This window comes from Stegostoma tigrinum, chromosome 15 (genome assembly GCF_030684315.1).
Source record: "Stegostoma tigrinum isolate sSteTig4 chromosome 15, sSteTig4.hap1, whole genome shotgun sequence".
Taxonomy (NCBI): Eukaryota; Metazoa; Chordata; class Chondrichthyes; order Orectolobiformes; family Stegostomatidae; genus Stegostoma; species Stegostoma tigrinum.
The window spans coordinates 35039434-35063362 of record NC_081368.1 but is presented as its reverse complement, the minus strand read 5'-3'; the positions used below and the strand labels follow the sequence as shown (position 1 = coordinate 35063362).

Genomic DNA, 23929 nt, shown 5'->3' with positions numbered 1-23929 from the left:
TTTGGTATGCTTGCCTTTATTGGTCAGGGCATTGAGTATAGGAGTTGGGAGGTCATGTTGCAGCTGCACAGGACATTGGTTTGGAGTATTCAGTGTAATTCTGGTCTCCCTCCTATAGTGAGGATGTTGCAAAATGAGAAAGGATTCAGAAAAGATTTATGACGATGCTGGCCGGATTGCAGCTACATGGGGAGGGTGATTTGGCTGGGGCTATTTTCCCTAGCGTGTTGGAGGCACAGGGATGATCTTTTAAAGGTTTGTAAAATCATGAGGAGCACGGATAGGGTAAATAGCCAAGGTCCTTTCTCCAGGATGGGGGTGTCCAAAACTAGAGGTCATATGTTTAAGGTGAGAGGGGCAAGATTTAAAAGGAACCTAAGGGGCAACTTTTTCATGCAGAGAGTGGTACATGTGAATGTAACGAGCCAACAGAGGAGATGGAGGAGACTACTATGATTACAATATTTAAAAGGCATCTGGATGGGTATATGCTTAAGAAGGGTTTAAAGGGATATGGGCCAAATGCTGGCAAATGGGACTAGATTTATTTTGGATATTTGGCCAGTGTGGATGACTTGGACTGAAGGGTCTCTTTCCATGCCATATATCTCTATGACTCTATAACTGTCCTGATGAATGCAGGACAAAAAAACTGTGGCAAAATTTGGCGTTTTTCATCAATATGCAGGATTCCTTTATAAAAATATTGACAAACTATCTTAAATATAGATTCCAAGATACAAGAATACCACGCGCACACACACACAGTCTCTATCCTCCCCCTCACCCCCACACACATACACCACAAATCCATAATTTAACATGAACAGACAACATTACTACACGATGGCATCATCAAATAAAGGAGTTAGTGTGAAGGAAAGAGGATATCCAAAATCAAAAGAAATCCCAAAAGAAAATTCACAAATTTCTCTCCAACAAAGGTTTATTCTGAACCATAATCTGAACTCAACTCTTCGCTGAATAACCCTCAACCCCATGTTAGCCTAAAGAGCTAGGACTTTCCACAGATTCAGCCAACAGGGACAGTCTGCAGATCTGTAAGATGCACTTCAAGTACCTAAAGATCAGCCGGACATTTAGAGAATGTAATGCTTTCCCATTCAGGTATATGGTTGGTCCATCAGTGATTTGCGTGCTATCAATGACTCGCTGCCCATAAGGGAAACTATTCTTGACGCACAGTCTAATTGCCTTTATGCCTGAAGTGGATGTATTCTGCTGCCCTCTGGAATAGAGTATTCATGACCTCCCTGATGGTACGGTCAGTCATCCTTGAACCACCCAGTTGCACAAAAATTCAGTGTTACTAACCAATGCAGACTAATAACTTTTAAAATGACATTCAAATTTTCAATGTCTGACTAGAAGGATCACTACAGAGGATTCAAAAAAAATCCAGTATTAGTTGTAAAGCAGGAGGTAATAGGAGAATGGAATTTAGTGAAATTACAATCATGAGGGACGTGGTATTAAGCAAACTGACAGAATTGCAGGCTGCCAAATCTCTGGGCTCAAAATAACCTCAATTTAGGATAGAAAAGATCTGGCTTAGATTGTCAACATTGCATTCATGCAGGGTTCAATTGTACTAGAAAGTAGCAAATATAATCCCGCTAATGAAAAAGGAGGCAGAAAACAGGAAAATGTAGCCTAATTAACATGATGTCTGTCATGGGCAAGGTTTTGGCGTCAATCATGTAAAACAGAAGATAACTGACAAGACCCAGCATGGTTTTGTCAAGGGGAAATCCTGTTTAGCCTACTGTAGTTCTTTGAACAAGTAACAAGTGCTGTGAATGAAGGGGCATCTGTAGGTCTACTACACTTAGATTTCTAGAAAGTATGTCATAAGGTTAAAGATCATTGTGGAAAATGAAAGCTCACAGTTTTGGGGGTAACATATTCGCACTGACAGAAGTTGGCTGACTGCCAATAAAAAAGAACTTCTGCATTATTTGTTGTTTGTCAGATTGGCAGTATGTAATGAGTGGAGTCCCACATAGGGGTCTGTGCTGGGACATCAACTGTTTAGAATTTACATCAGTGACTTAGATGAGGTGAGCAAGGCGCAACGGCTAAATTTGTAGATGACACTAACACAGGTGGGAAAGTATGGTGTGAAGACGACATACGGAAGTTGCAGATGGTTATAGATAAGTTGAGTGAGTGGGCAAAAATCTGGCAGATAAGAGTATAATGTGGGAAAAACTGAAGCTGTTTACTGTGACAGAAAGAATTAAAAGGAGAGCATTTCTTAAACAAAACAATAAATTGCAGAATTCCAAGTTGCAAAAGGATATCTTCTGGAATTTAGAAGAATCAGAGATAATTTAATTGTAAAATAAGATCATGAGGGGATTTGACCAGATGGATCCGGAAAGGATGTTTCTTCTGCTGGGAAAATTTAGAACCAGAGGTCAAAATTAAAAATAAGGGCTTGTTTCATTTAAGTCAGAGATAAGGGGAAAAAAAGACCTCGGAAGGTTGACAGTTTTTGGATTCCCTTCCTCAAAAGGCAGTGAATGTAGTATATTTAAATACTTTTTCAAGCATGGGTAGATAGATTCTTGATTACCAAAGGGATGAAAGATTATCACACGGGTGAGGATTGTGGAGTTCAAGTTAAAATCAGATCAGTTATGATCTTATGAATGGCAGAGTAGGCTTGAAGGTTGAAGTGACCTACTCCCATTCCTTGTTTGTATGATTGTGTTTGTTGCATCAGAAATCCGCAAAATATTAATATGCAGGTACCACACACAATCAAAAAGACTGAGGACTGCTATCCTTTATCCTCCCTTCTACGAGGGAGCAAGCTATCCTAGATCTAGTCCTGTGTAATGAGACAGGAGTAATTCATGATCTCACAGTTAGGGATCCTCTCGTAAGGAGCGATCACAGTATAATTGAATTTAAAATACAGATGGAGAGTGAGAAGGTTAAATCCAATACCTATGTCCTGTGCTTAAACAAAGGAGACTATGAAGGAATGAGGGAAGAGTTAGCTAAGGTAGAATGGGAGCAAAAACTTTATGGTGGGTGAATTGAGGATCAGTGGAGGACTTTCAAAACGATTTTTCACAGCGCTCAGCAGAAGTGTATTCCAGTGATAAGGAAGAACTGTAGAAAATGAGACAGCCAGCCATGGATGTCTAAGGAGATAAAGGAAAGTACCAGATTGCAAAAAAACACATACAAAAAAGCAAAGAGAAGTGGGAAACTAGTAGACGGGGAAATCTTTAAAGGCCAACAGAAAGCCATCTTAAAAAATTATAAAGAAAAGTAAGATAGATTATGAGAGTAAACTAGCTCAGAATATAAAAACAGGCAAAAAAAGTTTCTATAAATATGTAAATCGTAAAAGAGTGGCGAAGGTAAACATCGGTCCTTTAGAGGATGAAAAGGCCATAACTGGGAATGAGGAAATAGCCGAGGCATTATGCACTTATTTTGTGTCAGTCTTCACAGTGGAAGACACAAATAACATGCCGAAAACTAATGGCAAGAAGGTTATAGCAGGTGAGGACTTGGAAACTATCAGTATCACTAAGAAGGCAATGCTGGGCAAGCTAATGGGATAAAGGTAGACAAGTCTCCTGGCCGTGATGAAATGTATCCCACAGTATGAAAAGAGATGATGAGGGAAATAGCAAATGCACTAGTAATTATTTAACAAAATTCACTGGACTCTGGGGTGGTTCCCACAGATTGGGCAACAGCCAATGTGATACCACTGTTTAAAAAAGGAAGTAGACAAAAAGCAGGTAACTACAGGCCAGTTAGCTTCACTTCGGTAGTGGGGGAAATGCTTGAATCTATCATTAAGGAAGAAATGGCAAGACATCTGGATATAAATTGGGAACACCAGCATGGGTTCACGTAGGGTAAGTCAAGTTTAACTAATTTGGTGGAGTTCTTTGAGGACATCACTTGCATCGTGGACAATGGGGAACCTGTGGATGTGGTGTATCTGGATATCCAGAAGGTATTTGACAACGTGCCACACCAAAGGCTGCTACCAAAGATAAAGGTGCACGGCATTACAGGATAGAGGACTGGTTGACCAATAGAAAGCAAACAGTAGGAGTAAATGGGTGTTTTTCTGGTTGGCGGTCAGTGGCTAGTGGTGTGCCTCAGGGATCAGTGCTGGGACCTCAATTGTTTACAATTACCCAGATGATTTGGAGTTGGGGACTAAGTGTGGTGCGTCAAAATTTGCAGATGACACTACGGTGAGTGGTAGAGCAAAGTGTGCAGAAGGCACTGAAAGTCTGCAGAGGGATATGGATAGTCTAAGTGAGTGGGCAAAGGTCTGGCAGATGGAGTACAATGTTGTTAAGTGTGAGATCATCCACTGTGGTAGGAATAGCAGCAAAATGGACTATGTTTTAAATGGTAAAAAAATTGCAGCATGCTGCTGTGCAGAGGGACTTGGATGTCCTTGTGCATGAATCGCTGAAGGTGGGATTGCAGGTGCAGCAGGTAATTAAAAAGGCAAATGGAATTTTGTCTGCCATTGCTAGAGGGATGGAGTTTAAAAACAGGGAGGCTATGCTGCAGCTATATAGGGTCCTGGTGAGGCCACACCTGGAGTACTGTGTGCAGTTTTGGTCTGCTTACTTGGGAAAGGATATACTAGCACTGGACGGGGTACAGAGGAGATTCACTCAGTTGATTCCAGAGTTCAGAAGGTTGGATTATGAGGAGAGACTGAGTAGACTGGGATTATATTCATTGGAATTCAGAAGAATGAGGTGAGATCTTATAAAAACATATAAGATTATAAAGGGAATAGATAATGCAGAGTCAGGGAGGTCTTTTCCGCTAGCAGGTGAAACTTGGACCAGAGGACATCGTCTCTAAATAAAGGGAAGCAGATGTACGACTGAGGTCAGGAGCAACTTCTTCACCCAAAGTGTTGTGAATCAGTGGAATTTCCTGCACAGTGAAGCAGTTGAAGCTACCTCACTGAATGTTTTTAAGGCAAGACTAGATAAACTTTTGAACAGTAAAGGAATTAAGGATTATGGTGAGTGGGCGGGCAAGTACAGCTGAGTCTCAAAAAGATTACCCATTATCTTAATGCATGGTGGAGCAGACTCAGGGGGCCAGATGGCCTACTCTTGCTCCTAGTTCTTATGTTCTTTATTAAGATAGAATTGACCGGAAGAGTAAGAATGTAATGCTTCATTTATATATGACATTGGCTGGACTACATATGTAAATTGCATACAGTTGTAATTTCCCTATTTAAGGAAGGATGTAAATGCATCAGAGAAGTTCAAAGAAGGTTTACTGGATTGACACCTGGAAAAAGCTATTTGTCTTATGAATATAGGCTGGGCTTGTTTCTACTGGAGTTTAGAAGAATGAGCATGACTTGATTGAAGTGAGTAAGACCCTGAATGGTCTTCACAAGGTGGAGAAAGGCAAAATACTGTGTATGCTGGAAACCTGAGATAAAAGCAGTCAGTGCTAGAGAAATTCGGTAGGTTTGGCAGTATCTGTAGACGGAGAAACACAATTAACATTTCATGGTTCACTCTAAAAGTCCACCTACCCTCAACTGAGCTCCCTACATATGTCAGCATCTTACACCAGGTTCTACAAACCTCTAATGCCTAAGTGATACCAGCACCTGCTAATCCCTCTCGCGAGTCCCACTGCTCAAATGTTCGCAAATACAGGTTTCCTAGTACTGACAATAGTGCCTCTTAATTCTATGCCACTGCCTAGACAGATGAGTTTATAGCTTGCCTCTCAAAGCTGTTAAGCATTAAGACTCATGACACGTTGTTCTGCACCCTAATATATCTCTAATGTTTTGGCCATAATTCTGGATTCAAAATCACAAAATGCTGCTTCAGTGATTGCCAGTAAGTCGGCAATCCAATAATTGGAAGGATGAGAGTTGCAGTTCACCCCCTGAAACAGCTTAAAGCTCCAGAGTTATTGGGATCTGATAACACTAACCAAGATTGTGATTTTCAAAGCATGCATCCGCACATTTGGTGGGCATCTGGTAATTTTATAGACTGACACGTGCTATCTGAGTGCCACTATGATTGGCTGTCCACTGTGTTTCGTTATAGTCAGCTGTCGGACACGTGTTTAGCTGGGATCACAGGCATTTTAAAATCCAACCCAGTAACTATTTTTCTTTCTGCCAAGGTTGACAGCGCTGGTGACAATTGTAAGAATTTTTTCTTTAGGTTTTAGTTTTTCATGGTTTTTTTACAAGCCACCCTGTTGAGCTATTCATTAAATTGTCAAATCTTATGCATGTTTAATTTCTCTCATAACTCATTTTCATTCCTGATCATATTAGAAGGGAAGGTGATCAAGTTGTGGCAATATCACTAAGCTGGTGATCTAGAAACCCAGGCTAATTTTCTGAAGAATTTGCTTGAGAGACTTACCAGGTCTGGCAGCGTTTGTAGAGATAAAATAGGCATAATGTTTCAAGTCCAATGACCATTCTTCAGTTCTGAAGGAATGGTAATATAGTTCCAAGTCAGGATACACTCTGACTAGTCCAAGTCCTGAAGACTCTAAACATTAACTGTATTTTTTTTTTACAAATGATACCAGACTTGAGTTTATACAGTAATTTCTCTTTGGTTTCAGATTTCCAGCATCAAAGTTCTTTCACCTCTTTCACCTGAGCATGCAATCTCCACCTACAACCCAACGGTCTCAATGTGGACATTACCAGTTTCAAATTCTCCCCACCCCCAGCCGCATCCCATGGCCAACTCTCCCCCTCATCCCTGCCTCATTAACCTGACACAATCTGTCCATCTTTTCTCCCATCTATCCACTGCCTATCTATACTCAACCATCACCATCCCAACTACCTTCCCCAGCCCCACCCCTCCATTTATTTCAGAGCTCTCTTCCCCCTCCCCAAATTCTGAAGAATGGTCCCGACCCAAAAAGTCAAATTTCATGCTCAGCGGATGCTGCCTGGCCTGCTGGGTTCCTCCAGCTCCACGCTGCGTTATCTCGGTCAATGACACTTGCCCCGCCTCCTATCTGTTACCCTGCGATCCCAGCTAAACACGTGTGCTACAGCTGACTGTAACAAAACACAGTGGTCGGCCAATCATAGTGGAACTCTGATAGCACGTGTCAGCCTAAAAAAAATTACCAAAAGTCCAATCAGCATGGAGCAGCGGTAGCACACCGGCAAATCAGAGAAGGGGGCGCGGCATTGGACAAATCCCACGTGGGGGAGGCGGCGACCTTCACCCTGTCCCGTCCGCGCTCTCCGTATTAAGGTAGTACGACCCTCAATGCAGACTAGAGGAAGCCAAACATTAACGAATAAATAACAGTAGGATATTTATTTAAGATTATCCAACTATTCCAAAATTCTGTCGTGGCTGATTAATTTCCCACTGCCTCGATACAACTTGGCAGGAATTACTGTGCAACGAGGTTTTAAAAGTGCGACACAGGTTTGGGAGTTACTAAAGGCCTGATCTGAGGAACGACTGTCCTACCAAACACATTGGTTCAAACAGCATAGTACTAATATATGCTCCAGGAATACTGAATTTCAAAGCTGGTTACAATCTTAGTTATTTACAATATTAATTATACAAAGTAAATTTTAAAAGGTGCTGCAACTGGAAGTAAAAAATTCTCCCCGAAGACTTTGACAAAAAACCCTAAGAATTTGTTTATTTTCAAAATGTAAAAGTAATTCATTTTCATTATCGCATTTTGCTGCCATCAAGAAGAAACGGACTAATGTCCATTTAAAGCCCACTGCTCTTATTTTGCCAGACGTATTAATGGTGATTAAGAATAAATTTAAATATTAATCTGCACATAGTTCACGTTAGCATTTGTAATATTTACCTAAGTACAATTATTACATGGACTCAATCCAGAGTCCATTCCTCAATGCATAATTCAGATGACATTTCAATACATACCAGGACAGTAACTTTTCAAAAATTAAGTAAATATTTTTATTCCCCCAGCCAAAAAAATTCTCTACACACGAAAACAAAAATGGTCCCAAACCATTTAGATCGTATACACAGCTGATAAAACATGGCAACATGATCCGTATATAAGACATACGATTAGCACGCTGTATTAACATGTTTCAAGATTACTTACTCGACTCCAGGAGATTAGATCATCTGTCCCTGGATCTTCCACCAAGGTCCATAACTTGCTCAAAAACGCAGGCACATTGCAATTTTGCTTCATTTCTCAAAAAAATTACAAAGTTTACAGCGTACTTCTCCCGTCAACCTATCTAAACAGTACTTCTTTCTCTACAGAGAGAAACCTGCTGTGATGACTGCAGTTGTTTATTTCCCAGTAGGTAGAATTCGCGTTTAATACCGTTTGTTTCTGAAGTCCATGCTCCACACAAGCTGTGGGTGGGACCTCTGGCTGCGCCTGTCAATCATCTGGAGAGCCCGCGCTCAGCCAGTGGTAAGAGTTGGGAGCTATTCGGCTACTATCCAATAGACAACATCTTCGCCTTGACGGGCAACCGGAATATCCAATAGAGAAAGAGGTGGGGCCCGCGGCGCCGTTGTGGAGGCTGGGGATGCTGGATACGCATGCGTAAATTTCTGCTTTTGGAGAGTAGGGTAGGAATTCTTTTAACAAGTTGCTATCGTTTTATCGTTTGTATTTTTGGCGGTAGACTAAACTAGAAAAATAGTTGCTTCAAAATCGACTATGAAGGAATTTCTGTATTTTTTAAGAAAATAAAACAAGTTACTGAAACTCATGGCATCAGAGATAATGGGAACTGCAGATGCTGGAGACTCCAAGATAACAAAATGTGAGGCTGGACGAACACAGCAGGCCAAGCAGCATCTCAGGCTCCTGAGATGCTGCTTGGCCTGCTGTGTTCGTCCAGCCTCACATTTTGTTATCTTGGAAACTCATGGCATGTTGTGTTTACATTGCTGCATTGTTAAACAGAGAGGGGGAGGCTGCTTGCGGACCCCAGGACGCCAACAGGTAGTGCACATAAGATTTGGCCAGCATCAAGTTGCTGAATATTTTGTGCACCTACGTCCAGTCGTACGTGGCAAATGTCATTGGCTTGACGACGAGTCTTTGGTACCTGGGTAGCTAGTGAGTGTGAATGACACAATCATAGAATCCCTGCAGTACAGATAGAGGCCCCTCGACCTGTTGAGTCTGTAACAACCCCGTGAACAGCATCCCACACGTTGTAACCCCAACTTTACCATGTGTAGGCTAGGTAGGCCAACCCACCTGGTCTACACATCCTTGGACACAATGGGACAATTCAGCATGACCAATCCATCTATATTTGGACTGTGTCAGGAAACTAGAGCACCAAGCAGAAACCCATTCAGACACAGAGAGAACATGTGAACTCTACACAAACAGTGATCCAAAGCTGGAATTGAACTCGGGTCCCTGGACCTGAGAGGCAATTGTACTTACCACTGAGCTGCCATGCTAGCCAAGGGTGAATAAAGCCTTCTATCAGCTGGAAAGGCAGGTTATGTGTTCTGTCTTTCACTGCAGTAAAAATACATGGCACCTGAAGAAAGCTAATAACTTTTTCTCACCTGTAGGACTTTGCAGAGATAACAGACCTGCAGTTTTATTTTTATTCACTTGTGGGACATGGACATTATTGGCTGGCAAAGTATTTACTGTCCATCCCTTAAATGATGCTGTTCACAACCTTTGAACTTTTCAAAGCATTTTAGAGCTGATGAAGTACTTTTAAAATATTCAACTCTTTAATGCAAGAAAGCCACAACAATTTTGGGTATAGCAAACTCTTTCAAATAGCCATGTGATGACAGTAAGTGTGATATTGTATATCCAAAATTCATAGTGTTGAACACATTACAAACCCCATGGACAGTACAATGAACACATTGTATGTTATGTCTGTTTAGAAAAAGAATGAATGAAATGAATTTAAGAACAATTTAGAATTAGTGAATTCTGTAATCCTAGAGTATAAGAATTTGTTAAGAACAAGATATAGATTTGATTTTTTGCAAGGGAAATCATGTTTAACTAATCTATTTGAGGAAGTAATGTGCTGTGAATAAAGGGGAACAACAGGATGTACTGTACTTAGATTTTCAAAAGACATTTAATAAGGTGCCACATCAAAGATTAAAGTGGAAAATAAAAGCTTGTGTTATAAGGAGGAACATATTGGGATGGATAGAAAATTGACTAGCTCATAGGAAAGAGAGACTAGGCACAAATGGGCAATTTTCTCATTAGCAAGGTATGAGTTGAATTTGATAGGGAATATTGTTGGGGTATCAACTTCTTACAACTATAAGTCTAGGATGAAAGGACCAAAAGCCTGGTTACTAAATTTGCTGATGGCACAAAGATAAAGAGTGAAACAAATAAGTTTTAATAAAAAGTTGTAAAGAGTATATGAGACTACAAAGTCATACAGATAAAGTAAGTGGACAAGTATCTTATAAAAGGAGTATAATGTGGAATTTAACATTTGGTAGGTAGAATAAAAAAAATCATTTTGTAAATGGTAAGAGATCACAGCTAAGATTTAAAACATTCATGCAATGTTGGCTTTACTGGCTCAGATAGTATTTATTTCCCATTCCTAATTGCCCTTGAGAAGGAGTAAATGAGCTACCTTCTTGATTTTGCATGTTTGTAGATGTGGTGCCAGTCATGTGTGCTGCTTTTATCCTGGATGAACTCGAGCTTGAGTATTTGTTGGAGCTGCACACATTCAAGGAAAGTGAGGACTATTCCATCATAAGATAACAAAATGTGGGGCTGGATGAACACAGCAGGCCAAGCAGCATCTCAGGAGCACAAAAGCTGATGTTTCACACCTAGACCCTTCATCAGAGAGGGAGATGGGGTATATTCCATCATACTCCTGACTTGTGCTTTAGACATGGTGGACGTACTTAGGAAGTTGCATCTTGCAGGATCTCTAGCCTCTGATACACTCTTAAAGCCACAGTATTTATATGCTTGAATCACTTCAGTTTCTGATCAACAGTAACCCCAGAACATGCACAGTGGGGGATGCAGTGGTCATAATGACACTGCATGTCAAGGGGCAATGGTTAGATTTTCTCTTGGATACAGTCATTGTCTGGCACTTGTGGGTACAAATGTTACATGCCACTGGTCAGCCCAAACTTAGAGATTAGAGTTGTAGAGTTGTACACCACGGAAAGCAACCCTTCAGAACAATTTAACTTTGCCAACCAAGTTTTCAAAAATAAACTAGTCTGATTTGCCTGCATTTGGCCCATATCCATTTCAACCTTTCCTATTCATGTACCTGTCCAAATCTCTCTCAAATGTTGTAAGTTGCATCTACCACTTCCTCTGGCAGCTCATTCACATACAAAGTCTCGACTAGAATGGATATGTACACCAGTAGATGTCTTGTATTTGGATTTCCAGAACGCATTTGACAAGGAACCTCATAAAAGGTTAAGTATGAGATAAGCGCCCACGGTATTGGAGGTAAGAGATTGCCATGGATAGAGAATTGGCTAATTTGCAAGAAACAATTTGTGGGTAAGGGGCTCTGTCTCAGGTTGGCGACCTGTGACCATTGAGGTTCCACAGGCATCAGTGCTGGGACCACTATTGTGTATAATATATATTAATAACTTGGAGGACATTGTCCAGATTTTGCTGCTTTAAAAACGTACTGCTTCAGCTTGAGGAGATACAAATAATGCTGAATTTTGCAGTCATTGGGGAACAACCCCACTTCTGACCTTATGGTGAAGAGATCATAGATGAATCAGCTGAAGATGGTCAGGTAAACAAGTATACTACTCTAAAGCACTCCTGTAGAGATGTGTTGTAGCCTTAGAATCATAGAGCAGTCCAACTCATCTATGCTGACTGAATAGCCTAAATTAATCTAATCCCATTTGCCACATGTCCCTTTGAACCCCTCTTATTCATGTACCCATCCAGCTGCTTTTTAATTGTAATTGTGCCAGCCTCTGGCAGCACATTCTATGCACACCACCATCTGTGCAAAAAAGTTGCCCCTTAGGTCCCTTTTCCACCCCCCACCTCACCTTAAACTTATGCCCTCTACTATTGGGCTCTGGCACCCTGGGGAAAGCCCCCCTAGCTATTTCATGATACTTATGTCTCTCGATTTTATAAACTACTAAAAATGTCACCCCTCAGCAAATGACACTCTAGACTATAACCATGTTCTTTGATGCAGAGGGATCTGGTTGACCTAGTACAAAAATTGGGAAAGTTATAATCTGAAAGAAGAATTGAAAACAAAATATGGAGGTAATGCTTTGTTTATGGTGAGGCCAGATGTGGAGTAATGTATAAGAATATTGGCTTCTTTATCTAAGGATGGATGTAAGGGTGTAGGAATCAATGCAGAAGTAGCTTATATTTATGAGGAACAGTTGGACAGACTAAGTTTGGAATGTCTACTGAAATATATAGGAATAAGAGGCAATTTGATTGAAACCTTGAAGGGTCTTGATGTGTGGAAGATTTTTTTTTTCCCAAAAAAACCTGTGGAAGAATCCAGGTTTAGGACTTAAAAATAAGTTTTCTGATAGAGGGTTGAGAGTCTTTGGAATTCTACTTATTGAATGACAGTGAAAGCGCTGTTTTTGAATATTTTGAAGGGAAAGGTGGATAAATTCTCGCTAAGCACGAGTCACATTATCAGAGTCGGGTCAGATATGGGGTAATCAGATCTGCCATCATTTTATCAAATGGCACAGCAGACCCAAGTGACCTCCTCTTACTTTGGATTCAAATGTTAAAAGTTCTCACGTGCAAATACATTCTTGTCCTCCCAGGTTAAAGACAGCATAGCTTTGAAAGTGGTTGTGACCCAGTTTGTGAAAGCAGGTCTATCTAATCCTAGTAAATAGTGCAGAAGCATGTGGTATGAAGCTTGTAACGTCCAAAACAAAAATCAAACTTGTGATTCTTACTCTGTGGCTGAACATGTTTTTTGCTCTTTGCAATTGTAATGGCAAGGGCATCGACAAGAAATAATTTTGAGGAAAAGAGTAAGAAAGAGGAGAGGAAGCTGGGTGGCTAACAGAAACTGGATTGTCAGCCTTTGCCACAGACGGTTCTAAAGATCAGAAGTTCAGCTATCCCCTATTGCTAAATGGTTATGGGGGACAGTAGGAATGGTGGAGACAAAACAAATTTAAAAATCAGAAAATATATTTCCAGACCTAGCTCCTTAAGAAAAATTTCAAATTGAATTAGGATTGGTTTTCTTAAAGGCTGACAGCAAAACTGGCAGAGGTATTCAAAACCAAAAAAAATTGAAAAGTCTCCCAACTTCCATAGAGAGAGCACGGTCTCATGCACTGCCTAAGACATAGGGGAGGCAGGTTCAATCAAGGTACTCAAATTAATACTAAATTTTTATCCAATGTGGACAGCTAGGAGCTAAAGGGGATAGTACTGAGTACAATGTCCACTTACAGCCATTTTTCCCCCCATTGTAGCATTAAGTTTTAAGAAACACAAGTTGAGTTAGCTTATGTAGAACAGATTATTCAGCAAGGCTTAGAAACTTGACAGAACACTGGTTCATCTTTATTGTTACCCTTGCATGGCTGTGTGGGTAATCTAAGATTTAAAATCACATTTTAAAATTTCTATTCAATCTCTTCCCACACCTGAAAATAGATTGAAGTTTTGTCATAGTAATTCAAGTCAAAGGATAGATTATACACATATGATCTGGAAAGTGACAATGACGACAACCTTGGTACTTTGGAAGCAATTAGGTAACAAAAACATGGATATCCGTGAATACAGAGGTGAAACACAACAAACAAGGAAATTCTAAACCTTTGCTTAGTTTAGACAGCTAGTAAAAAAAGAAAATAGATTAAGTTACATTGGGAATTTCACTGCAAACTTTGTTCTCAGCCAACATCCACCAAGAAGCATCCTTCATCAGCAGCTGCACCAATACCTCTAAAATAAAGAAAGACTTCAGACCAGAGTCCTTCACCTACTACTCTACCCATGACTTGGTATCAGATTTTGTTTGATGTTACAATGAAGCACTTAGGATATTTAACAGTAGGACTGTTCTTTTAATCAAAAAAATAGATGGCTAGGCTACAATAGGGGAGGAAAAAAAGAGGAGCTTGAAGAAAAGTAAGGATTTTAAAACTGTTTGTCAATTATTAATTGGATGAAGAGGGTAGAGTTCAAAAAACTGAGGTGTGAACAAAAGGCTAAAGCACATATATACGCAAGTGTTACAATACAGCAGTATGGCAGGTAAAAGCTTGGAAACTGAAAGTAGTCTTGATGATAGAGGCAAGATGAGCTATTGCTCAGTTCTGAAGTTCAGGGTGAGCAAGGAGAGTGTGAAACCATTAAATACTTAGGGGGGGAAAAAAAACTTGGATGGAGATGAAATAGACTTACTTCTCTACATCTAGATGAACAAAAAAAAACTTGAACTCAGACAGCATAGACCAAAAACTTGTAAATTCAGCATTAAATAAAAGTTCATTGACTTTGGGAACTAATGTACAATTTAACAAATTATACAAAGTATTATTTAAACCAAAATCTACCCTTCTCATAGAATCCCTACAACGTTGGGCCGAAGGGCCTGTTCCCACAAGTCCACACTGAACCTCAGCATCCCACCCAGACTCATCTCCCCTGTAACCGTCCTAGTCCATAACCCCCTGAACACTACAGGCAATTTTACATGGCCAATCCACCTAACCTGCACATCTCTGGACTGTGGGAGGAAGCCGGAGCAGCCAGTTGAAACCCACACAGACAGTGGGAGAACGTGCAAACTCCACACAGACAGTTGCCAGAGGCTGGAATCGAACCCAGATCCCTGGCACTGCTTGGCAGCAGTGCTAGATCATTGTGCCATCTTTTTGGGAGGGATACAGGTTCTTGTACGTTGTTATCCCTCCTGGCTTTGCTCAAGCCTTAAAATAAAAGGCAAATTTTCCAGATTCCCTTAAAATTCGAGTCTCACTGCTTTCCCACAATGACCCATCAATAAATACTAGTGGCCTGATACCAAAGTATTTTTGAAAAAAAATCCACAGACAAGCACCAGTCTGTTCTTGAAAAGAATTTTGAAAGCTTAAAGAGATGCTAAAATATATTTTTATCCTATTATACTTCCTCCTTTACAAGAGATTTAGTTACACCAGTCATTAGTATCAAAGGCTAATAGCTTAGTTTTGAATAATAAATGTTCTAGGTTTGTCCAATTAGAATTCTCCCCCAGTGGTGGCATAGTCAATGAGAGGTAAAGATCCTATTGAAGAATTATGAAGTAGGTAAAGTGAGTGATTGATTACTATTATCTGCAAAGTATTTTGCATTGTTGTTTGTTAAACGTAGCTACTGCTGTGTCATTACAAGCTTCTGGTAAGGTGAAGGTTGAAAGATGCAAGTAGCATTTTATCTGTAAATTGAACTGTTACCTTAATTTGGATAAGAGTGTTCTAATAAAAAAGTTAAACAGTTCATTGTCACAAGCCCATTTGTTTATTGCTCTTATCAATTCGGTGGAGGTGACATAATTTTGGCTTCTAAACTTTTAGATCAAGTAAAGCCAAATAGTTACATCCCAGATGTTAACCAAAAGAAGATTTACAAGTGAGTGTACTACTGATTTAGCAGATATATTCAGCCCATTCCTGAACCTGTATGCGAAAAGGAGAAATTCAATATTACCTGTAAAAACAAATTGAAAAATCAATTCCCCCACATTAAATGGCTTAAGCATTAAGTTAAGGAAGCAAGACAAAAAGCCTATTAGTCAGGATTTCAGCCAATCCCAAAAAAAGCAGGACAGCTTGCAGACAGCAAATGAGAGTTCCTTCTTAATATAATTGATTATACAGATTGGTAGCCAGTCTGGCTCCTCCTTCGTCCAATTACATAAGATATGATGACAAGAATTATTAATAGGCCCAGTGCAGCTCCAACAGCGATTGGTACCAGAAAACCCAGGTCAGAATCAGCAAGACATTCTTCAGCTGCGGCAGAGAAGTTAGAGATGGTTAGTTAGAGGACAGGTGAGGCAAACATGCAAAGGCCATAGAAGCCCAATTTCAATGCAAGACATTAGTAATAACTTAGGAAAAGTACGTTCACTGTATGATTTCTGAAATGCTTACTACCCCAGTCATTTTTTGATGCATGAGGTGAATTCAGCCAAGGCTGTAGAAAAAGAACTTGATAAAACACGTGTGCAATTAGCTGATTGAAAGGAGGATGTAATGCCACCCCCTCAAATTACAATCATACAATGAAGTCTGCATGTAATTGAGTTGTCGCATTTACCTGAAACACAAGTGTCCCGTTGTTGCAACACTATCCCATGGAAGATCAGCTGAAATTTCTTATTTGCAATGCCCAAAACTGATGTGTTGCATAAAATTATAGGATAATCAACCGAGTTCAAGGCTTAGAAAACTAGTGTACTTCAGTAGGGTGCCAGTTCAAGTACATTAAAGCATTCCTATTGTTCAAAGGGGAGAAAAGTAACCAGTTTTGGATGGTCACACCCCACTTCTGCACAAATGAAGGCACTGTGGCATAAACCTCAATGAGGGCACTGCAATACTGCATGTTTTGAATCACTGAACGACAAGTGAACACTACTGAAGCTTCAGCTTCCCATTGGTTAGCCTAGTACAGAACACTAGTTACAAGCTTTGCACAACTGCAGTCAAGGATCAATAATGGGAAATTAAATTGAATACCAAACCATGTCCGTTTAGGATAGTCAAACATTCAAATCAGACACTGAATAAAAATAAAATGGATGCTGGTTGGATTGACAGCCAAGACCAAACTAATAAGACTGCAGAAATTTAAAGCATTTCACTAGATGAAAGCAAGCAAGAGTCTTTGGTATTTTCTCAAATCATAAATAGACAAATCAACTTAACCAAATTTGTTAATCATTAGCTTGCAGAGTTCAAAATCTTTTGACAGGAAAAGAAAACTTAGTCAAAATACAAGAGAAAGTGAAGACTGGTGCAGATGAGCTTGAAATGCTACTAGTGGTGTACTTATCAGTTCAAGTAGTAATTTGTAGAAGTCGGTAATCAAGATGGTATTTTCTATAGCACACATTCAAATCAGGAACTGTGAATTTTAGATTGTGGATTCGGAGCAAATATTCTAAAATTGTAGGTTTCTCAACTTTTAAAAACCACTACAAAACACGGACAGTGGAACAATAAAAAAGGACATGAAATCGGCTGCAGTTAATGATACTAAGAGTAACAATAAAAGATTAGAGGACTATGTACAATCTTAAGGCGGCCCCAGATTTATACAATTGAGCATTGCAATCTAAACTAGATGTTAAATTTCAACTTAAAATGTAGAAATGCATTCCTTTTGGTTTATCCTTCAATATCTAATTCACCTTCATTGTTTACAATTTATACCAATGCTTGTAAGTAAAATCAATTGACTGAACAATCCCAGAGCTGAAACTTAGAAGTGCTCATATCCATGACTGCGATTCTGCCTACGACCAATGATGTAGATGACCAGCACAATCAAAATTAGTGCTCCCAACGCTGCTCCAACTGCAATAGGCACGATGTAGTGGTCATTTGCTTTGCAGTCTTCAGCTGGATTTAAAGAAATTAGATAAAGGTTGGTGATGTCAATAACCTAAAAACAGTGGAGGTAAAATCCCAAAGACCTGATTACAGAGGCACAATAAATCACCCATTTGAATATGTTCATTAACAAAGTAAAAACAAATTTGAATTAAACCTAAGATTCTAGTTAAAGATTTTCCCCATTTTCAAATAAAGGCAACTGATCAAGGTTAAGTTGTGTATTTAGTGCAGCAACTATAGAAATGCAACACCTGGTACCAATACATGTTTAATACCCAGAATTTTATCTAGTTCTGTGGAAGGGTTGTAGTAAAGGATACCAAAATTAAACTTGGATTTTGGTTTAACTTTCCCAAGTGCCCAGTATAAAGACACATTGCCCAGAGAACTATAGAGATAGTAGGAACTGCAGATGCTGGAGAATTTAAGTTAAAAAGGTGTACAGCTGGATGAACACAGCAGGTCAAAGCAGCAGAGGAGCAGGAAAGCTGACGTTTTGGGCCGAGACCCTTCATCAGAAGTGTGGGGGGGGGGGGGGGGTGGGTAGAAGATGGACAGAAGACAGACAAGTTAAAGGGGTGGGGATGGAGCCAGTAAAGGAGAGTGTGGGTGGGGAGATAGGTCAGTCCAAGGCAGGCAGGACAAGGGGGCAGGGTGAGGTTAGTAGGTAGGAAGTGGGGGTGCAGCTTGGGTTGGGGGGTGGGGCAGGGCAGGGAGGGAGGAGAGAGAGAGGCGAAAAGAACAGGTCAGTGAGGCAGGGATAAGCTGGGCTGGTTTTGGGATGCTGTTGGTTCGGTTGGGGGGCACGCTGGTGGAACTGAGGCTTGGTGAAGTCCACATGAAACCATTGGGCTGCAGGGTTCCCAAGCATAGCAAGTTGCTAGGCCTGACCATTCACCTCCACCGACACCCTCATCTGCCTAGCCGAACTTGTCCTCACCTTCAACCTAGATTTCTGCCACTTCCTACAGACAAAGGGGTGGCCATGGGTACCCACAATGGGCCCAAGCTATGCCTGCCTTTGTAGATTATGTAGTTTTCTCTACCTACACTAGCCCTAAACCCCATCTGTGTTACATCAATGACTATTGGCACTACCTCGTGCTCCCAAAAAGGAGCACAAACAGTTCATCCACTTCAACACCTTCCACCCCAACCTTAAGTTCACCTGGACCATTTAACACCTCAGCTTCCTGGATCTCTGTCTCCATCTCAGGCAGCCACCTAGAAACCAATATCCATTTCAAGCCAGACTCCCACAGCTACCTAGAATACACTGCCTCCCTCCCACATTCCTGAAAAAAATTCCATCCCCTATTCCCTTTGCCTCCACTGCATCTGCTCCCAAGATGAGCCATTCCAACCCCATACATCTGATGTCCTCATTCTTCAAGGACTGAAACTTCCATGCCCCCCTGCAGTGATCGAGAACAATCACGTCTCCCACAATTCATCCCTCACACCCTGTCCCCACAACCGAAACAATGCTCCTTGCCCTCATGTACCACCCTACCAACCTCTGGATCCAATGCATCATCCTCTTAAACACTTATGCCATCTACAATCTGACCCCAAAAACATTTTTCCCCTCCCCACCCTTGTCTGCTTTCTGGAGGGACCACTGACTCCCTAGTCCACTCCACACTCCCCTCCAGCCCCACCACACCCAGCACTTTTCCCTGCAACTGCAGGAAGTGCTACACCTGCCCTGACACCATCTCCCTCACCATCTCAGGCCCCAAGACAACTTTCCACATCAAGCAGATATTCACCTGCACACCTGCCTGTGATGTACTGCATCCACTGTGGCCTCCTCTACATTGGAGGAGAGAAGCAGAGGCTTAGGGACCGCTTTGCAGAACCCCTACACTTGGTTCCCAATAAACAACTGCACCTCCCTGTCACAAACCATTTCAGCTCCCTCCCCTCCCATTCTGCAGACGACATGTCCATCCTGGGCCTCCTGCAGTGCCACTAATGCCACCCAAAAGGTTGCAGGAACAGCAACTCATTCTGCTTGGGAACCCTGTGGCCCAATGGTATCAATGTAGATTTCACAAGCTTCAAAATTTCTCCTCCCCCTAACCGCATCCCAAAACCAGCCCAGCTCATCCCTGCCTCCCTAACTTGTCCTTCTCACCTATCCCTCCTCCCACCTTAAGCTGCACACCCATTTCCTACCTAACATCATCCCACCCCCTTGACCTGTCCATCCTCCCCACCCACACCCACCTTTACTGGTTCCATCCCCACCTCTTGACCTATGTCTCCTTTCCTCTATCCATCTGCCTCCTGTGCTCACCCAGTATTTCAGAACCTCCTTCCCTCCCACTGATGGAGGATCTAGGCCCAAAACATCTGCTTTCCTGCTTCTAAAGCTGCTGCTTGGCCTGCTGTGTTCGTGCAGCTTTAGAGAACTATGGGCTACTTGCATTAGAGATAATTGAGTGCAAATCAGAGGATCACCACACCTCATGATTGCTGCTCGCTCTTCCCCCCATCACCCAAAAGAGGTAGAAGGCAGCAAGCCCTTCACACTGACTTCAGTTGGTAATGGGAATTGAATCCACACTTGGCACTACTGCATTGCCAGTCATCCAGCCAAGTTTTTTTTTAAAAAAAGTACAAGAATGCCAACCCATCAGTAAATCTGACTGCATTTAAGCCTAAATATACAGTAGTTTGACTAATTGTCTAAGTCAGTTGTATTGGTACCAATCCATCAAGACTTAAAACCTCAAGCCAGAATGCAAAATTAAGAGATTTGAATTCAGTTGATCATAATTCATTTGATAAACAGAAGCCTGATATTGCAGTAATGTAGTTTGGATCAAAAGAAATTAGACTCAAGTTTCAAGTTGAATTTTTAGGTGCACACTGATATTCAGGAAGGAGCTACACAACTTGGACGCAGCTAAGACTATAACTACATGCTATTTGAATCTTAGACTGACAACCAACTATGCTCAATTCCTTAGTAAGAACAAAACAAACTAGTATTTTAGGTCACTAAGACTTACTAAAACACCTGTGCAACCTAGAACCAAAAGTTTAATCCCTCAAACCAAACAATTGTTTAGTTTGATGAGACAGATATACAAATTTCTACTGCTTACATTTCTAGAATGCAGTTTGAGACTCAGAAGCTCAAACACCCTAATAAAATCTGAGTATTAAAAAATCTGCGATAACAGGGTGTGGAGCTGGATGAACACAGCAGGCCAAGCAGCAGAGGAATAGGGACGCTGACATTTCAGGCCTAGACCCTTCAGGGAAAAAAATTATTTGAATGACATGTTGGTTTTAGCAGTCTTAAAGTTGAATAAGCTTCATAAACATGTAGTTTTATTAAAGTCTTGCTACAGATTTAAATCATGCATTTAACAATGAATTCAGAGGGTAGATCCAAATTAAATTGTGGAATTGGTTAGTGTTTACAGCTTTCATGACAAGCACTGCAAATGCAAAGCCAGAGAGAAGTTGGAGTCAATTGGAGGAGTTCAATTTACAGAAGAAACAAAAAAATTGTAAAGTCAGAGTTCTGCAGTAGGTGTGGAATTAAGATGTCACAACTTCATTACTAGAGCTAGTAATCTTGAAGCCAGTTTGAAAGCAATTTTAGCCAAAAAATGCTAGAGTTAGAAGCAGTACTGCAAAAACATGTCACTGTTCTAGGAACGAGCAAAGAATATTACCCATACTTGCAAGAATAATATTCAACTAGGTGAATAGGAAGAAAAAAAAGAATGGTGAAACTACTATTCATTGGGTAACTACTGCAGTGTCTTAGAGTGTAAGATATGCAAAGCTTTTGCATTCCTCAGCCTCAAATAAATGCTACATCAGCTTACATGAAAATTTTTTTTATTATAAAGCAGAGTTAAACTTTACAAATGAGGCATGGAATAAAGAAACTTGTCAAAGTTATAAATTTTTATGAATTTCCAAGTTAACATTCAAAATTTCCAGTGTCTAGAGCAAAGGACCAAGTTAGAAAAGTCAGTGGTCAACATCAGATAGCATTTGCATGTGCCAATTAGAATTTACATTACACAGGTTGGAGAAAATTCCTTCCATAATCCAAGGTACCTATTTTCCCTATGAGGCAGGCCAAAAACTTATATACATAACTATTCACATTTATACAGTTGTTTCCACAGTACATCCAAACAAGCTAAGGTGGTCTTGGTAAATACATGTTCAGTTTCCGATTTGAAATTCAGCAAGTTCTTTTGAAAATGCTAGTAGTGCTGACAAATTACTTTAGACTAACAGTCACAGGCAGGCTTACAATTTTAAAAGTCACCTTCTGCAGAACACTAACTGCCTAGCAACAATGCCACAACGTTGCCTGCCAGCATTAAAACATTTCATCCAAGTGAAGTGTAGATACAAGTTCAAAAGCCCCAAGATTGAACAAAAACCTAGTGCAATTGAAGGAGTTCAGGCAGGGACTTGCACCTACTGCAGTGAACAATTAAAAATCATGGCTTAAGTACATAGAGAATAAAATCATTAGAGTGTTTGGTATCCAGCATAGCTTCTTCTTCTACCGATCACATAAGAAATCACAACAATCACAATTAAGCCAGCCAGAGCAGCACCAACTATAATAGGGATAAGGATGCTGTCATCATCCAGAGAACACTCTTCAGCTGTGGACAAAAGAATAAATCAGATGAATTGCCAGGTTCTGCTCAAAAATGTATTAGCCATAAGTAATTTGTATAAAGCAAAAGGTGGCTATTAGATGCTGGAGACCTAAAACCAGAGAAATTTAGGTCTGGCAGCAGCATCTGCTGGGAAAGTTACTGTCCGATTATGATCTCAATTTGAGAACTTGGTTTCCCTCCACAGATGTTGGAAGACCCAAACTTCTAAAGCACTTAGTCATTCCTATGGTCATCAAATCAAAGTTGCTCAGATGTCACCGAGTGTACCCTTAAGTGTAATCCTTATCAATAGGATATGACAGCTTATTGTCCACAATCAGTTTACATTTTCAGCACTGGCAAGTGGTATAGCAGAACTTTCTGCTCAAAAAACGCACTAATTTCAACTGTGCTCTGATTCTGCTGGAGTTGACATTGTTCAGGGTTCCAAATTTTGAAAATTTCATGACCCATCATCTTACTTTCAATGGATCCCAAGGGATGAATGTGATTTGGGTTGTCATATCACACATGACAACTACACAAACATGCAAACTAAAGTGGGGTGGGGAGCAGTTATAGAAGCAAGTGAGCAAAACATTTTCTGGGTCATAAAATATAGCACCAATTCTAGCTAGATCAGGTAAACATTTGAGATTGGTGACCATATTTTAGGATAGGAACAAAGTAATAACCTATAGGTGTAGATTAGTTTTAAGTGACATCTAGATAGCATTTCAAAATCCTACCTCTGGAAAAGGTTCCATTCTTGACGTCAAATGGTTGGACCCATACATTAAATGTATTAATAGCCAATTGGTCAGTCACAACTAGCTGCTGTTCATTGCGACACATGTATGAACTTCCAACAAATGCCTGCCAATGCTTAAGACTACCATTGCTGCAGTTAAATGTAGTTGCTGAGGAGGAAAGAAAAATAAAAACCAGACATTTGTTAGCCAGTTCAGAGAAACATGCTACATAAAGACTGAAAATTCAGTCAATTTGAAATTTCACTCATTGATAGATAGGACTAGGGCACTCAAGTGTCAATATGCCAAGCTGCTTGGTTTCTGATTACTGTTCTACTCAGTGAAAGAGACAACGTAACAGTAACTATTCATAGCAGCTAGAATCTAAATGGCTAACTATGAAAAAATACATGTTTCAAGGAACACAACCAGCAACACTATTGAACCAAATGTTTCAATTTGGACAGGCATGTCAGTAAGAGTTGGTCAAGAATAGAATTAAGGCTGCAAACTTGCTCACCAAGCTGGTCTGTCTGATTGCAGACATTTAGTCACCCTGCTAGCTAACATAAGTGCACCTCTGGTGAAGCATTGGTGTTCTGTCCTACTGTTATTTATAGACATGTTTGCTGGGGTGGTTGGGATTACTTCTGGTTCTGTTTTAGTAGGTTGTATATCAGGTCCAGTTCAAATGGGTTTCTTCAGTGTTCTAGTTAGAATGCCAGGCTTCAAGGAATTCCCTGGCATGTCTGTTCGGCTCATGCTATTGTTGGTGTGTTGCCCCAGGCAAATTAGTGTGCTCCTCTGAACAACATGTATTGACACCAGTGAGAATTGGTCATGTCTCAGTGGCTAGTTGGTG

General features: G+C 40.5%; 2 protein-coding genes and 1 long non-coding RNA gene across 11 annotated transcripts in view; 1 reads left to right on the top strand and 2 right to left on the bottom strand.

The window, feature by feature from the left end:
• The window catches only part of LOC125458832 (heat shock factor protein 1-like), a 114552-nt gene extending 106105 nt beyond the window's left edge, over positions 1-8447 (bottom strand). For 3 of the 5 annotated variants that reach the window (XM_059651413.1, XM_059651416.1, XM_048544555.2), the window contains exon 1: positions 8158-8447. In XM_059651413.1, coding sequence (XP_059507396.1) covers positions 8158-8250 — 93 coding nt within the window. In that variant the 5' untranslated portion in view covers positions 8251-8447. Of the gene's footprint in view, positions 1-6443; positions 6514-7174; positions 7327-8157 lie in introns of those variants that run through there. The other 2 variants (XM_059651415.1, XM_059651414.1) reach the window with 2 other exon arrangements.
• Positions 8448-8563: 116 nt separating this feature from the next.
• LOC125458834 (uncharacterized) overlaps positions 8564-23929 on the top strand; it is a 20845-nt gene continuing 5479 nt past the window's right edge. Inside the window, exons 1-2 of the long non-coding RNA XR_007248911.2 lie at positions 8564-8642; positions 11390-11523. This is a non-coding gene — a long non-coding RNA (uncharacterized LOC125458834). The remainder of the gene's footprint in view (positions 8643-11389; positions 11524-23929) is intronic.
• Positions 13593-23929, bottom strand: part of lamp2 (lysosomal-associated membrane protein 2) — a 23245-nt gene continuing 12908 nt past the window's right edge. For 2 of the 5 annotated variants that reach the window (XM_048544556.2, XM_048544559.2), the window contains exons 8-9: positions 23065-23235; positions 13593-16055 (exon numbers count right to left, since the gene is read on the bottom strand). In XM_048544556.2, the coding sequence (XP_048400513.1) occupies positions 15913-16055; positions 23065-23235 (314 nt within the window). In that variant the 3' untranslated portion in view covers positions 13593-15912. Of the gene's footprint in view, positions 17670-21531; positions 22319-23064; positions 23236-23929 lie in introns of those variants that run through there. The other 3 variants (XM_048544558.2, XM_048544560.2, XM_048544557.2) reach the window with 2 other exon arrangements.